The 14,377-nt window shown below is 36.9% G+C and overlaps 1 protein-coding gene across 1 annotated transcript; it reads right to left on the minus strand.

Annotated features, from left to right (window-relative positions):
- Window positions 1–777: 777 nt before the first annotated feature.
- On the minus strand, window positions 778–1,266 carry LOC138159640 (large ribosomal subunit protein eL31-like). The gene has a single exon (XM_069085940.1). The coding sequence runs from the start codon at window positions 1,212–1,214 to the stop codon at window positions 840–842; it is 375 nt and encodes a 124-aa protein (XP_068942041.1). The 5' UTR covers window positions 1,215–1,266; the 3' UTR covers window positions 778–839.
- Between the last annotated feature and the right edge of the window lie 13,111 nt (window positions 1,267–14,377).

Consider the following 14,377-nt stretch of genomic DNA (forward strand, 5'->3'; position numbering starts at 1 on the left):
TACATCATCGTCATGATAGAATAGAGGTTCTATAAGGTTAGCAGTTGTTGCTAGAACAAAGTAGCCACCCAGGGCCACATCAAGCTAAATAAAAGTAGAGTCGGGGGGGGTAAATAATCAATGCAATATCTGTTCCTTTGTCAAGGTCCACATATCCTTTCTGATTGCAATTCATATAAAGAAGTACACAAGTCAAATCCAATAATAGCAATGCCAAATCCAAAGGGTAGAGGGAACGACATTTTGAAGAGTTAGAAGGATTGGCCTTGAAAAAAAAAGGTGCTTTTTAAAGTACACATTTATATGAATAGCAATCAAAACTTGACACATCCTTCTGATTCACAATCAGTGCTGTTCTGGTAAATATTTAATATCAACTCTATGGGAAAAATGTACATATACCATACTTTTATGATTGCTCTGTAATATTAATATTTTTCTATTACTTTCTTAAGTGTAGGAAAACAATAAAATTATAAAAACAAATAAAATAAAATTGTAGACCTGATTTGAAGTGTTTATTTCCAAGGTGTAGAGGCTCACATTGAAAATTTAACAATCAGTTCTCACAAATCAGTTCAAACTGGCTTGAATATACATATGCCTGGCCATAATATGTTAAGTATTTTTTTCTTTAAAATACATTAGACAATATCTTCTTACATGTGCTCAGTTGCTCTTCTCTTTCTTAGATTTTGTTTGTTTGGCTTTAGGGAACACAGCATGCCTGACATTTTTTTGGTTTTTCAATTTCTGAGGAGCAATCTGTAGCTTACATTTTATTTTATTTTTATTTTTATTTTTTGACATTTTATGACTTTATTGGGACCGAGTCCACCTTAGTTCTCATCCACGTTGACCGTCTGTAAGCTTTTGAAGGTGGTGACGGGCACGTAGGTAACCAGCGTGTACAGCTTGTTGGGAGAGTCATCGTCCTCGTTGCGCTTCCGGGACAAGCGCACTTGGATGCTGTACGGGACGTTCCTGATACCTTTGGCCCAAACGGCTTTGTTGAACCTGGTGTCAATGCGCACGTCCGGGGTCCCCATCTCTTTCATGGCGAATTTGAGGATCTCCAGGGCCCGCGGGGGGCGCTTTTTCAAGCCTACGCCGTGGATCCGCTTGTGGATGTTGATGGTGTACTTCCTGGTCACCACCTCGTTGCTGGCGGAGCGCCCCTTCTTCTTCTCGCCGCCCTTCTTCGAGGGAGCCATCCTGCCGGGGACCAGGTCGGAAAGGAAGGGTGCAGAGAATTGTGGGAGAACCAAATACTCAGGCCCCGTACTACTTCCAGTAGCTTACATTTTAAAACCCAGGGAATACTTGACATTCAGCTTGGATAGAGAGTCAGTGTTAGCAAGAACTTGAGCAGGAAACATCCTTCTGGTTTCCAGCTTTAAGAGAGAGACTCTCTTCAGAAGGAGGTCTTTGGAGGGAAAGACTTTGTGGAGAAAGCAACATGTAGAGGAGCTAGCATCTTAAGTATGTCCCTATTTCAGCTTGCAATATTAGAGACTTCAAGAAATTTCCATTTGGGTAAAATCAGGGAATGTATCTGAGTTGAGCTGAAATATCTTTTACCCAGTGGGAGAAGTATTCACTTTATCTTTTGTTTTATATTCTAATTCATATAATTTCTTTGATTTCCATTTGCTATTGGCTTAGATAAATGGGTTTACTCATTATTTACTACTGATAATGGTCTCTGTGTAAATGGTATTTGGTAGGAAGACTCAAAGTTTAGGATACAGCTTGTAAAATTTCTTTCCAGATAAGGCATAATTATCAGGGAAATGGCATGAACTTAAAAATCATTTTCCTTAGCAGTGGGGGACAGATACATATAATTCCAACCTGGATTCCACCATCTTGAGGAGAGCAGGAGATTTGGGCCATAAACCTAGCCTATTCTTCTCTAAAGAGCCAAGTTTCAGAGGGATCAAGAGATTGGTCCTGATAATGTATTGAAAATCCATGATAAATCTCAAATCACTCTATATATGTTTACAATTATCTTTGGTTTCAATTGAACCACTTATATCCACAACACACACATACACACCACACTAACCATATTAGTGGTGATAAAATGATCTAGGTTGTTGTTGTTCAGTTGTGTCCAACTTTTCATGACCCCATCTAGGGTTTTCTTGGCAAAGATATTAGAATGGTTTGCCAAACTTCTCCAATTCATTTTACAGATGAGGAAATGGAGGCAAAAGGGTTAAGTGACTTGCCCAAGATCATACAGTTAATAAGTATCTGAGTTCTGATTTGAACTCAGGAAGAGGAATCATCTTGACTCCAGGCACAACATTTTATTCACTTCAATAACCAGCTACCCCAAATTACCAATATCTCTTTTTTTAGTTTCTTGACACAGTTATTCAAGAATTCTTTCCCCTACTTCATCTGGAACAATCAAGGTACAGACCCTGCCTGAGTCAAATTTCAAATTAAGAATGCAACATATCTTCTGGCATTTAGAATCTTTCTAAAACAATGCCAGGGTGTACTTTGAAAGTACATTGATGAGTGTTCAAATGAACTTTCAACTACTACTATGTTTAGAAAACTGACCCATGTATATCAGGTTAGACTGCCACTGGGCATTTGCATCTGAAACTATTTGTTAATCTGGAATTAAACCCACATTGATATGTCAGTGTGTAAGCATCTTCCTCCCACATAATGCCCCAACTCCATTCAATTTTTCTCTTGTTCCATTGTTCATCAACATGCAGATACTTAATGTCCCTTGTTATTATCACTGCCCATTCTCCACTGCCTTGGAGTATGATGAAGTTCCAGGAAGCTTGACTAGGGAATAATAAGTTTGAAGAATTTAAAGAAACCAGTTGAGAAGCAGGACCTTCCCGCTGCTCCGGCTTCTACCTTCCCCAATCCATGTAAAAAGGGGACTCTAAACAAACTTTGGAGCTGCAGAACCCACAAAATGACACAGAGAAGCCAACCTCCTGCTGAGGACAGCCCGACAGGCTGGCAGGAGTTGACCAGCGCTGTGCCCTGGGAGCCGAGCCCAGCCCCCCCTGCAAAGCTTTAGCCCCAGGGTGGGCCTGACCAGTGCAGGCTGGAGGGACTCCAGAACAGCAGCAGCTGTGGCCGTTTCCAGATTTAGCAACACATAGACGTGAAGGACAAAGTGAGAGGTCAGTACAGTCTGGACTTTGGGACCCAGTAAGTGGGAGTGCTTGACTTTTGCCCCGCAGGGCGAGAAGCCACTGAGACACCAGCACAGCCAGCCAGCGGCACATGGCAACTTCAGCTCCTGGTCTGCAGAGTGTAGGGGGACCAAACACCAGTCTGAGGGATAATCACTCTTGCTTTAACTTGCTGGGATCTGGATTGCAGTCTAGGGTAGAGGTCCTGTGTTGTGTGTCCAGCTTGCCAGAGTGTGTGGAGAACTCAGAGAGGGCACCTATCTAATACCTCTGGCAGCTGAGAAAACCCCAGTGTTTGGGATGAAAGCTCCCCTGTCTGGTGGCACAGTCCTACTGTGGCAAAAAGCCCAGGGGTCAAGTGACTGAGGGGCAACATGACCAGGCAAAGGAAACAAAGCAGACAGAAGATTCCAACATTACACTCCTATTTTGGGGACAAAAGGGAGCAAAGCATGGAACAGGAGGAAGACAGTGAAGTCAGAACTCCTGCACCAAAAGCTTCAACGGAAAATACGAACTGATTACAGGCCATAGAGGAACTTAAGAAGCAGATAAGAGAAGTAGGGGAAAAATTGGGAAGAGAAATGAGAACAATGCAAGAAAATTACGAAATGAGAGTCAACAGACTGACTGAGAAAAATAACACCTTAAAAAATAGACTAACTCGAATAGCAAAATAAGTTCAAAAAGGCAATGAGGAGAAGAATGCTTAAAAAGCCGATTTTGTCAGATGGAAAAAGAATCTCAAAAGCTCACTGAGGAGAATCATTGCTTCAGAATTAGATTGGAGCAAATGGAAGTTAATGACTTTATGAGAAATCGCGATGCTGTTAAACAGATCCAAACAAATGAAAGAATAGAAGGCAATGTGAAATATCTCATGGGAAAAACCACTGACATGGAAAATAGATCCAGGAGAGATAATTTAAAAATTATTGGACTAGCTGAAAGCCATGATCAAACTAAGAACCTAGAAATCATCCTCCAGGAAATTCTCAAAGAAAACTGCCCTGATATTCTAGAACCAGAGGGCAAAATAGAGGTTGAAAGAATCCACCAATCACCTCCTGAAAACGATCCCAAAAAGAAAACTCCAAGGAATATTATAGCCAGGTTCCAGAATTCCCAGATTAAGGAGAGAATATTACAAGAAGCCAGGATGAAAAAATTTCAATATTGTGGAAACACTATCAGGATAACCCAGGATCTGGCAGCTTCTACACTGAGGGATTGAAGGGCTTGGAATATGATATTCCGGAGGTCAAAGGAGCTGGTATTAAAAGCAAGAGTCACCTACCCAGCAAAACTGAGTATCATGTTTCAGGGGAAAATATGGGTATTCAGTGAAATAGAGGACTTTCAAGCATTCTTTCTGAAAAAACCAGAGTTGAATAGAAAATTTGACATTCAGATACAAGAAGCAAGAGAAGCATGAGAAGGTAAATAGGGAAAAGAAATCATAAGGAACTTATCAAAGTTGAACTATTAACATTTCTACATGGAAAAACAGTAATTGTGACTTATGAAACTTTTCAGTAGTTGAAGGGAATATATATATATATATATGTGCATGTATGTGTCTATATATGAGGGTAAATGGGCATATGAATACATATGTGAATGTGTGTATATATGTTTACAGTTATACATAGACAGAGGGCACAGGACCAATTTAACAGGAAGGGATGATACTTAAAAGGTGAAATTAAGAGGTGAGAGATGAATATAATGAGAGGAGATGGGGAGACACAGAAAGGGGTAAACTATCTCATATAGAAGAGGCAAGGGAAAATGGTTACAATGGAGGGGAAGAATAGGAAGGCAAAAGGGAAGGGTCAACCTTATTCCCATTGAATTTGGCTTGAGAAGGGAATGAAATACACACTAAATAGGGTATCTCACCCTCCAGGAGAGTAGGGGGAGAAGGAGATGAGAGGGGGGATGATGGAAGGGAGGGCAGGCTGGGCGGGGAGGGAAGTTGGAAGCACCCACTTTTGAAAAGGGACAGGATCAAAGTAGAGAATAAGAGCAAGTGGGAGGCGGGATAGGAGGGAGGGAAATATAGTCAGTCTTTTACAATATATCTACTATGTTATTGTTTTGCATTAGCCACACATGTACAACCTATACTGAACTGTTTATCTTCCCAATAAGGGCAGGTGTCAAGGGAGGAAGGGAATGAATCTGTAATTGAAAGCTTTAAAATAAAATATTCAAATGTATGTGTATATATATATATATATATACTATTATTAATACTATTTGACATGTAATTGGTAAATAAGATATACAGGCACTGAGGCATAGAGATCTACTGGAAAAGTCGAAAGGGGTATGGGAGAAAATATGGGAGAGAGCAGATTGGAGGAGGGGATATCCTGTGGGGCTGCTATTTTGGGGCGGTGGGTAAGGGAAAAATGGGGAGAAAATTTGTAACTCAAAATCTGGCAGAAATGAATGATGTAAACCACAAGGTAATAAAGCATTTGAAAAAAAGAAACATGTTACATGCTATATAAAATCATTCATGGGGAGGAAATATGGGCCTAGGGAGCACTGCATCCAATTATAGAAAGTAAGAGGACATGGAAAGACAACAAATCTCTGGTTAATATTCTTTTTAAATTTCCAAAGTTAAAGGATATATTTTTCCCATACATGAAAAATGAACTCATTGGGAGTTTGTTGGCAAATATCAATGGTGACAATATAATATGTTTCACTAAATTTTGTCCAAAAGAAAAGATTATAGAACTGTCCCACTTCAACACTTCCCCTAATATTCATTAATTCCTTCTCATTTCTGTTGGCATTTTTACAAAATCAACAGCTCTAATATTAAATTTGGTGCTTAAGAAAATTTTTTAAAAAACTAAAATGTAAAGTGTTATATTTTAACTTTTAATAAGACATCTGCCCCAAACATAATTATACCCCAAAATTATAGAACCACATGAAAGAATGATGCAAAGTAATACAGTAGAACAAATGCCCCATCCCTGGTAATACTATGTAAACTTGGGCACATCACTTAATTTCATCTTTAAAATGAATTGGTTAGACATTTGAAGTTATTTATAGCTGTATTTAGCAGAAGACTGGCATTCATAGCTTCTGTGGCTAATGAAATCTCCATGTGAACTTTACAGAATGTACTGACATTGTGTGATTGGTTCTAGTCTGCTAACTCCATGGTAAAGAGATGAAGTTTTCATTGGCTGCTGAAGCAAAACTGGGATGCATTCAAAAGGCCCTAAAATACTCAAAGTTTCTTTCTCTCTCCTACCTGTCTGCGTGTGAATAAAGGATATATATTATAAGCCTCTAGATGGGAAAAATCCTCCCTTTGGCTTCTTCCAGTCCCCCTGTGATATTTGTATCTCTGGTTCTAATAAATGTAATGATTGGTGAGGATTAAATAAAATTTTATGTTACCTCATCATTCAGGTTATCATCATTAACCTCAACATGCTGTGAAAGTGATTCTGGATTCTTATGTATCAGGTTGGCTACAGCATAATGACATTTGGAGCCACAAGAACTCTTGAGGAGCTAACACCAACCCTGACAAAATCATGGATACTTAAAGTATCAAAGAATTATCTGGAATAAGACAGTTGAGTGATTGTGAATAATCATTTTAAATTTAGTTTTGTTATTTTACAGGTAATTTAAAGTTGTTTTCATAATATTAAAACAATTCAGAATTTCTAGCATAACTTTGGTGTGGTTATAGTGTATAATATTTGTAATGCATTGTTATAGCGTCTTTACTAATATTTTATTTGAAATTTTTGCATGAATGTTTTTTGAGGATCTTGTTATTTCAGTTTCTTTCTCTATTTTGACTCTCTGACTTAGGGAGAGCATATCTGGAACAATGTTTATGTAATAGAAGTTGATAGGATCTCTTATTTTTTTTTTACATAGCTTGTGCAATATTAGAATGAATTGTTTGAATATTTGACAGGATTTATTTGTAAATCTATCTGATAGTTTTTTTTCTTTGTGAGCTCATTTATAATTTGTTCAATTTCTAATTTATATTTGTCCAAATATTCATTTCTTTTATTTGAGCCTTTAATTTTATTGACATAGTTTAGCAAAACAGTTGCTTTTTACATCCTTTATTCTTCATTTGTTGTGAATTTTCTTTGGTCATTTTTATACTTGTACTTTGAGCTACCTCTTTCTTTTGAATCAAACAGATGTTTTATTTTTTTAAAGCACTTCCTAGTTTTATTTATTAATTTAATGGTATTTCTTGCTCCAATTGTGCTTTTCTCCCCCCCCCCTTTTTTCCAGGATTCTCAATATTAATGTTTAATCAGGATTTTAATTGGTTAATATTATAATTTTTTTTAGTTATATGCCCAACTTGTCAATCTGTTCATTATCTTTTTTTGTCAATGAAAGTGTTTCAGAGGAATGAGAATAAAAGTTTTTGAGATATGAATTTTCCACTAAAGACTGCTTTGGTTGCATCCACCAAATTTTGGTATATTGTCTCATTGCAGTCATTTAATGAAAATATCTTTATTTCTATGTCTTTTTTTTAATCCACCAATTCTTTTTTTTTGTAGGGCAATTGTGGTTAAGTAACTTGCCCAAGTTTACACAGCTAGTGTTTTTGTGTGCGTGTTAAGTGTCTGAGGCTGGAACTGAACTCGGGTCCTTCTGACTTGTGCCACCTAGCCGCCCCTAACCCACCAATTCTTTAGCATAAAGTTATTTAATCTCCAGTTGATTTTAATTCAATTAACCTCTTTTTTATTTAATTTAATCTTTATTGCATTGTGGTCAGTAAATGATGTGCTAAAAATTTGCACTTTTTTTGATTTATGAGGTTTTTAATCCATAGTACATGATACATTTTTTGTAAAATTGCTATGTACAGCTAATACACACACACACACACCTTTATATTCTTATTCAGTAATCTTCAGGGGTGTGTCATATCTAACTTTTATAAAATTCTATCCAGATATTTAGGTCCTTAACTTTCTCCTTTCTCCCTCTCTCCCTCCTTTCTTCCCTCCCTCCTTTCCTTTCTCCCTCCATTCTTCACTCATTCTTTGCTTCAGCCCCTTCCTGTTACATCAGCAACAGGGGTTCATACCTCCTGTTTCTTTAACAGAATCTTAATTTGAAACTATGTGCTAAGTACCTCTTAGCTTAGCCATACAAAGTGATCTTCAAATTTCATTACTATTGGAAGGAAGGAAGGAAGGAAGGAAGGAAGGAAGGAAGGAAGGAAGGATTTAGTAAACACTCACCATATGCCAACCACTATGACAAACTCTGGGGAAACAAATACAAGTAGAAACAATGATAACCCACAGTCTTCAAGAAATTTATATACTAACAATCAAGAAAATGAGGGAGAAGTTTAGAAGACATAAGCAGGGCAAGGTGGGAAAGAAAGGACAATTGTGACTTCCACAAAATGGAGAAAACAGGAGAAGCTCACCAGTGGTAGAAGGGAGCAAGTCTTAGATGTTTCATATTGAGAAAGCCACAGAAATAGTTGGAAATTCCTGGATGAAGAGGACTCATATGTTGAGGGAATCTCCAGGATGAAAAAGAATAACTGAAGTTTGGAAGCCAGAAATATGCACCAAGTTAACTCATCATCACCTGAAATCTACTAGGTTTGTGATTATGGGTAAATCAACTTGGGAATTCTGATGGAATGTTAATCAGTTATTGTTTGTTTCTGAAGTAGTCGAACACCAATTGTTCATGTTGATCCATAGATCACAACAGGCTTGAGTCAATGAGAAAACTAACCACAGATTTCTATAGTAGCTATTTCTAATATAATGTTTCTGAGGTCCTTTGGTTCTTACCCTGAAGATTCATAATCATTTGATATAATATACCATGAAATCCAAATATCTAGCTTAACTAGCACTTTCACATTTTCCAAGTAAAATAAGTCATGAACTGAATCACTGCAGTATCTGAAGTCATAAAATCTTTTAATCTCAGAGTTAGAAAGAAGCTCAGATGTCACAGAGTCACAGAATGTTACAATTGGAAAGAACCATAGAGAACAAACATTTCAATACCGTCATTTTACATATGTGAAAACTATGGCCTAGAGAAGCAAAATAACTGGTCCAAGACAATAGAGTTAATTCATGGAAAATCTAGACCTTGAATTTATGTCTTTTGTTTCCAAGTCCAGTGTTCTTTCTATTACAGTGGTCTATCTTCCCAGTTCATAACTCCATCTAAGATATCCCAGAGAAGTAGTTATCCAGATACTACCTGAACATTTCCAGTATGGAAAAATGCATTACCACATGAAGTAGTTTGTTCCAATTTTGGATAGTTCTAAGATGATGATGATGATGATGATAAAATATTTAAAGGGTTAACAATAGTAATAATTTTCATTTATATAAAACTTTACTTATGACAAGCCTATGAATTGATAGTGCAAATATAACCTACTACAGTGGAAAAATCATGGAGTTACCTGGGTCCAAATCTTAGCTCTGTTCCGTATAAGCTGTGTGATCTTCAGCAATTCATTTAATTTCTCTGGATTATGTTTTCTTATCTATAAGAGAAAATTGAAGGGGTAGATGAACCCTAATATCCCTTCCATCTTTAAAAATATGTTTCTACGGTCCTACAAACATTCCCATTTTCTAGATCAGGAAACAAAGCATAGAGGTAAAATGATTTACTCAAAGTCACACATCTAATGAATTCCAGACATGGAAATAAAACCTACTTCTTCAAACCTGATATGCTCTTTCATTACACTGCGCTCTCTTCATTATCTGTAACATGCTAAACAAATGCAACTCTTATAGTTCATGAAATTTTTTATTCTACCTTTATAATTTCTTTAGTCTTCAGTGATCCATTTAAGGTACTGCTTCTTTTGACTCTATTCCAAACTTCTTATGATAGAAATCATAGTGCCTTGATTTCCTTTAACACCTAATTGTTACCTTGGAATTAATCATTTGTTGCCATTTTACATCATTCCATGAAAAAAAATGTCAATAAAAGAGCATCTTTGCTTTGAAGAATGGCAGATGAAAATGATGGCATAAACCAGAAGTTATAGAACATCATAAGGTGGCAATAGATATGATCTTTGTCCACTTAAAATGTATTTTCTTTGAATCTGTTGCAAATGTGTGCCAATAGTCAGGAGGGAAAATCTTACCATTCACTACCAAGAGTAGTGAGTAGTTTCCACAGAGAGAGCAGACTGAACTAGGTGAGTTGACACTTGGACACCAGCAGAACTTATGACTAATTTCACTTGCTGACTAACATTCAAGATACATCCCTCTACGCTTTACTACTACTAGAAAAAATACTAAGCCAGTTAACCAGACCTTTTTTACTCAACTAATTTTCCCATTTTGTCAATACAGGTGACATGTTGCTTGTATGCTATTTACAAGTTCTTTCAATAGTTATTTTTCATTAGATGCACATTAGCCTACTGCCCTGGCTTCCAAAGGCTAGTGAATGAATGCACGTAAATTTGTGTGTCTGTATGTCTGTCTGTGTGTGTGTCTGTGTTTGTGTGTATGTGTATGTGTATGTGTGTGGTGGAGAGTATTAGGGGGGAAGGGGGAAATAACACATGAACTTAACTTCTTCCCCCTTCTTTTCTGCAGCGTCCCCTACATACACATATAGACACAGACACACAGATACACATATACAGAGAGAAAGAGAGAGAGAGAGTATGAGCAGAAATCGGTATGGCTCTCCACAAGCCTTTTATTATCTTTTGGAGAGACCCAATTGTCTCATCTAACAATGAGGAATACTGCTAAGTCCATGGGCTGAGGTACTGTACTTATTCATTCTTCTCCTAAGAGACACCTTGCAATTCTAGATTTGTACTGGTAGCCTGTAATAGGCTTATTCCTGGGGGAGCCCAACCTTTAAGAGAAGTTATTTTTCTCATATTTATGACCTTTTTATACACCTCTATTGCTTTATGCCTAGATTTTAGCTCAGGTATAGGATCTCCCCAAAAGGAGGGGTAATAGGTTCTGAATATACTATATGATTCTGATATGAGACAGGTATTTTATTTCTTACATACAAAAGAAATACTAAAGGACTTAATAGAGTTCACATTGATAAGACAAGGAATAAATGAGTTGAATTAGTCATTTCTGCTACCATTTATCAGAAGATTAAGTCATAAGCATCAGAACTTAAAGGAGTTACCATAGTTTAATCCATACAGTCATTTTATCCCCTCAGTTCTACCTGCTCAAACACCTTCTAGACATAATTCTTGATGGTGAGATCTTCTGCAATGAAGAATCTTCCCTTGCTGCAAGTTAGAGCCATTCAATAGATACAGCACCTCTCTAACTCACAGAAACACCTCCAAGACTGGACATATCTACCCCAAGAACAATGTTGTGTCACCTACTCAGGAAATAAAACATACAGTAAAATAGGCAGCCAATGACCCAGGAGCAAGCTAGTTGAGTCCATCCTCAAAAAAAAAATCAAACTGCCATAGGGTGGAAGAAAAAATTACAATCCATCCTCCCAAGCCCTTTTGGGAGAACTAGAGATAACTACTTTCCACTCAAGAGAGTCAAAGGAAAGTTTGGAATTAGAAATGGAATTATCTCCTTTTTATTTATAAAGGAGCCTGGACCCTGACTAGGGTACAGATGAAGTTTTGCTGAAGGTTATCACTTTGAACCAAAACACCCAGTCTTTTCTGAGATAAGCCACCACATTGAAGGACAACATTATCACCTTGCCCAAATGTTGAGTCACACTCTTGGTGGGCCATGACAACTCTGCAAGTTTTCTGTTCAAATGGAAAAATCCCAAAGTTTTATTTAGATTCCCCAGACCCCTGAAGACTCATTTCAACACATTCCAGTTTCTATTTTAGAGATGTCTCACTCTTGGAAACACAAGAAATTGCCCTAGCTGATAATCACTGGAAGGTTCCTGGAAATTGTGCTACTGTTATATATTTAAAGAAAGTATAAACTACTGAATCCAACAAGGCAAATGAGAAAGCAATTTTCTTTCAGAGAGGCAGAGAGAAGAGAAAAATAAAGCAACATACCATTTATATTTGTTCCTTCTGAGAGAGATTTCTTGAGAAATAGCTCAGACTGAGTGTTTGATGTTACTGACATGTTAGCTCTTTAAAAAGCATACAGTGTATATATTATTCAGTCCATTAAGCAGGGGCATGATTTTGTAAGGCTTACTATTAGTCCCTGGTGGCAATGAGTCTCAGACAGGGGACATGGCCATTTTCTTCTGCAATAGAAAAAAAAAATGTCAGTTTCATTAAAGACCGGACAAATATCTCTAAATATTTTTAAGAGCTGTTTAATCTTCACTTTGATTCACTGAAAGCTACAGCTCAAATTTGACCACAAAAATATTTTTAAGGGGGAATATTTATTTGGCTGTTCAGAAATAGTGAACCATATCAAGATTATTTCCTGATTGGTAAAGAATATTTATAGTTTCAACTACTTCAGCCACACAGGATCTCAGGGAGGTACTTTGTCTAGTCAAACTCCTGTGTGACAATGGTTGCCTTTTCCAAATGACCATCCATCTTTTGAATGAAGACCTACAGTGGAGGTCTCCCATGACTCCCCTCCATATCTCTTAGGAAGACTTTTTTCTTATACTCAACATGAAACTGCCTCTCTGCGCAATTACATTCATTATTCTTAGTCCTGTCCCCTGGGACCAAGGAAAACAGGTTTAATTACTCTTCCATATTACAGTCCTCAAAATATTTAGAGAACTATATCTTCTGCAACTGACATATCTCAGTTCCTTCAAATTATCCTTAGATGGTATGGGTTTGTGTCTCTTTATCATACTAATAGATCTCTTGTGTAAGTGCTCTAGGCATGCCGTATCTTTCCTAAAATGCACCAATGGCAATGCCCCAAGCTGAAGAGAATATTTCAGAAGTGGTCTGATCTGGGTGCATTGCAATCAAGAAGCCACCACCCCCTTAGTGCTATTGCCTTCTCTTGTTTATATATAATTTTTCCTGTATATTCATTATCTAGTGTGTATACAGGAATATATATATATGTGTGTGTATGTATACATAATATACATGTGTGTATATATAATATATATGTATGTATATGTATAGATGTGTGTATGTGTGTATATATTTATGGCTGCTTCTATGTTGCCTTTCCTGTTAGACTAGGAGCTCCTTGAGAGCAAAGATTCTTGTTTGTTTGGGGTTTTTTTGCCTTTCTCTGTATCCCCAATACTTAGCACAGTGCCTTGTATAGAGTAGGTGCCTAATGAATGATAGTTGATTTAAGACAGATTGTAACTTACCTCATTCAGGTCAGTATGCTCCTATGAATACAGTGTAGTATTACATTAGCCTTATCTGTGATGTCAAAATTTTATTTATATTGAGCTTGTATAGCATTAAAACTCTAAAGTTTTTTTTTCTCAAATGAGCTTTATCCATTCTGTATTTGTGCCATTGATTGAATCAGAATTGGTCATATGTAAAAAGAGGTAAAAATTTAGTGAAGAAAAAAAAACTCAAAAGGTAAAATTGGTCAAATGGAAAATGAGATACAAAACATCAGTGAAGAAAATAAGAGCCTAGATATCATCTCTCACAAAATTCTTGAGGAAAACTGCCCAATATTGTAGAATTAGAGGATAAATTAGAAATTGAAAGAATGTACCTCCTGAAAGAAATCACAAAAGGGAAAATGTCAGGAATATTATATCTAAATTCCAGAGTTCCCAGGTTAAGAATATATTGCAAGCAGCCAGAGAGAAGCAATTCAAGTATTGTGGAGCAACAGTCAAGAAAGCAAAAGATTTAGTAGTTTCTACATTAAAGGGTCAGAGGGCTTGGCATATAATATTCTATAGGGCAAAGGAACTAGAATTACAACAAAGAATCACCTACCCAGCAAAAGTGATACAATCATCAGTGAGGAAAATGGATATTCAATGAGATAGAGGACTTTTAAGTATTATTGATGAAAAGATCAGAGCTGGATTGAAAATGTGACTCTCCAATATAAGACTCAAGAGAAGAATGTAAAGGTAAACAGAAAAAGGAAATCATAAGGGACTTGTTAAAGTTAAGCTATTTATATTTCTACATGGTGTAATGGAAATGCAGATTTAAAGATCTTCCCTGCCCCTAGGCTAAC

This window comes from Petaurus breviceps, unplaced genomic scaffold (assembly GCF_028583685.1).
Source record: "Petaurus breviceps papuanus isolate PSGF00001 unplaced genomic scaffold, PetGlider_PUasm1.0 176, whole genome shotgun sequence".
In the NCBI taxonomy this organism is placed as follows: Eukaryota; Metazoa; Chordata; class Mammalia; order Diprotodontia; family Petauridae; genus Petaurus; species Petaurus breviceps.

Bases quoted from the DNA above. Each gene is read 5' to 3' on its own strand.
- LOC138159640 (XM_069085940.1), bottom strand. From the start codon at position 1,214: ATGGCTCCCTCGAAGAAGGGCGGCGAGAAGAAGAAGGGGCGCTCCGCC.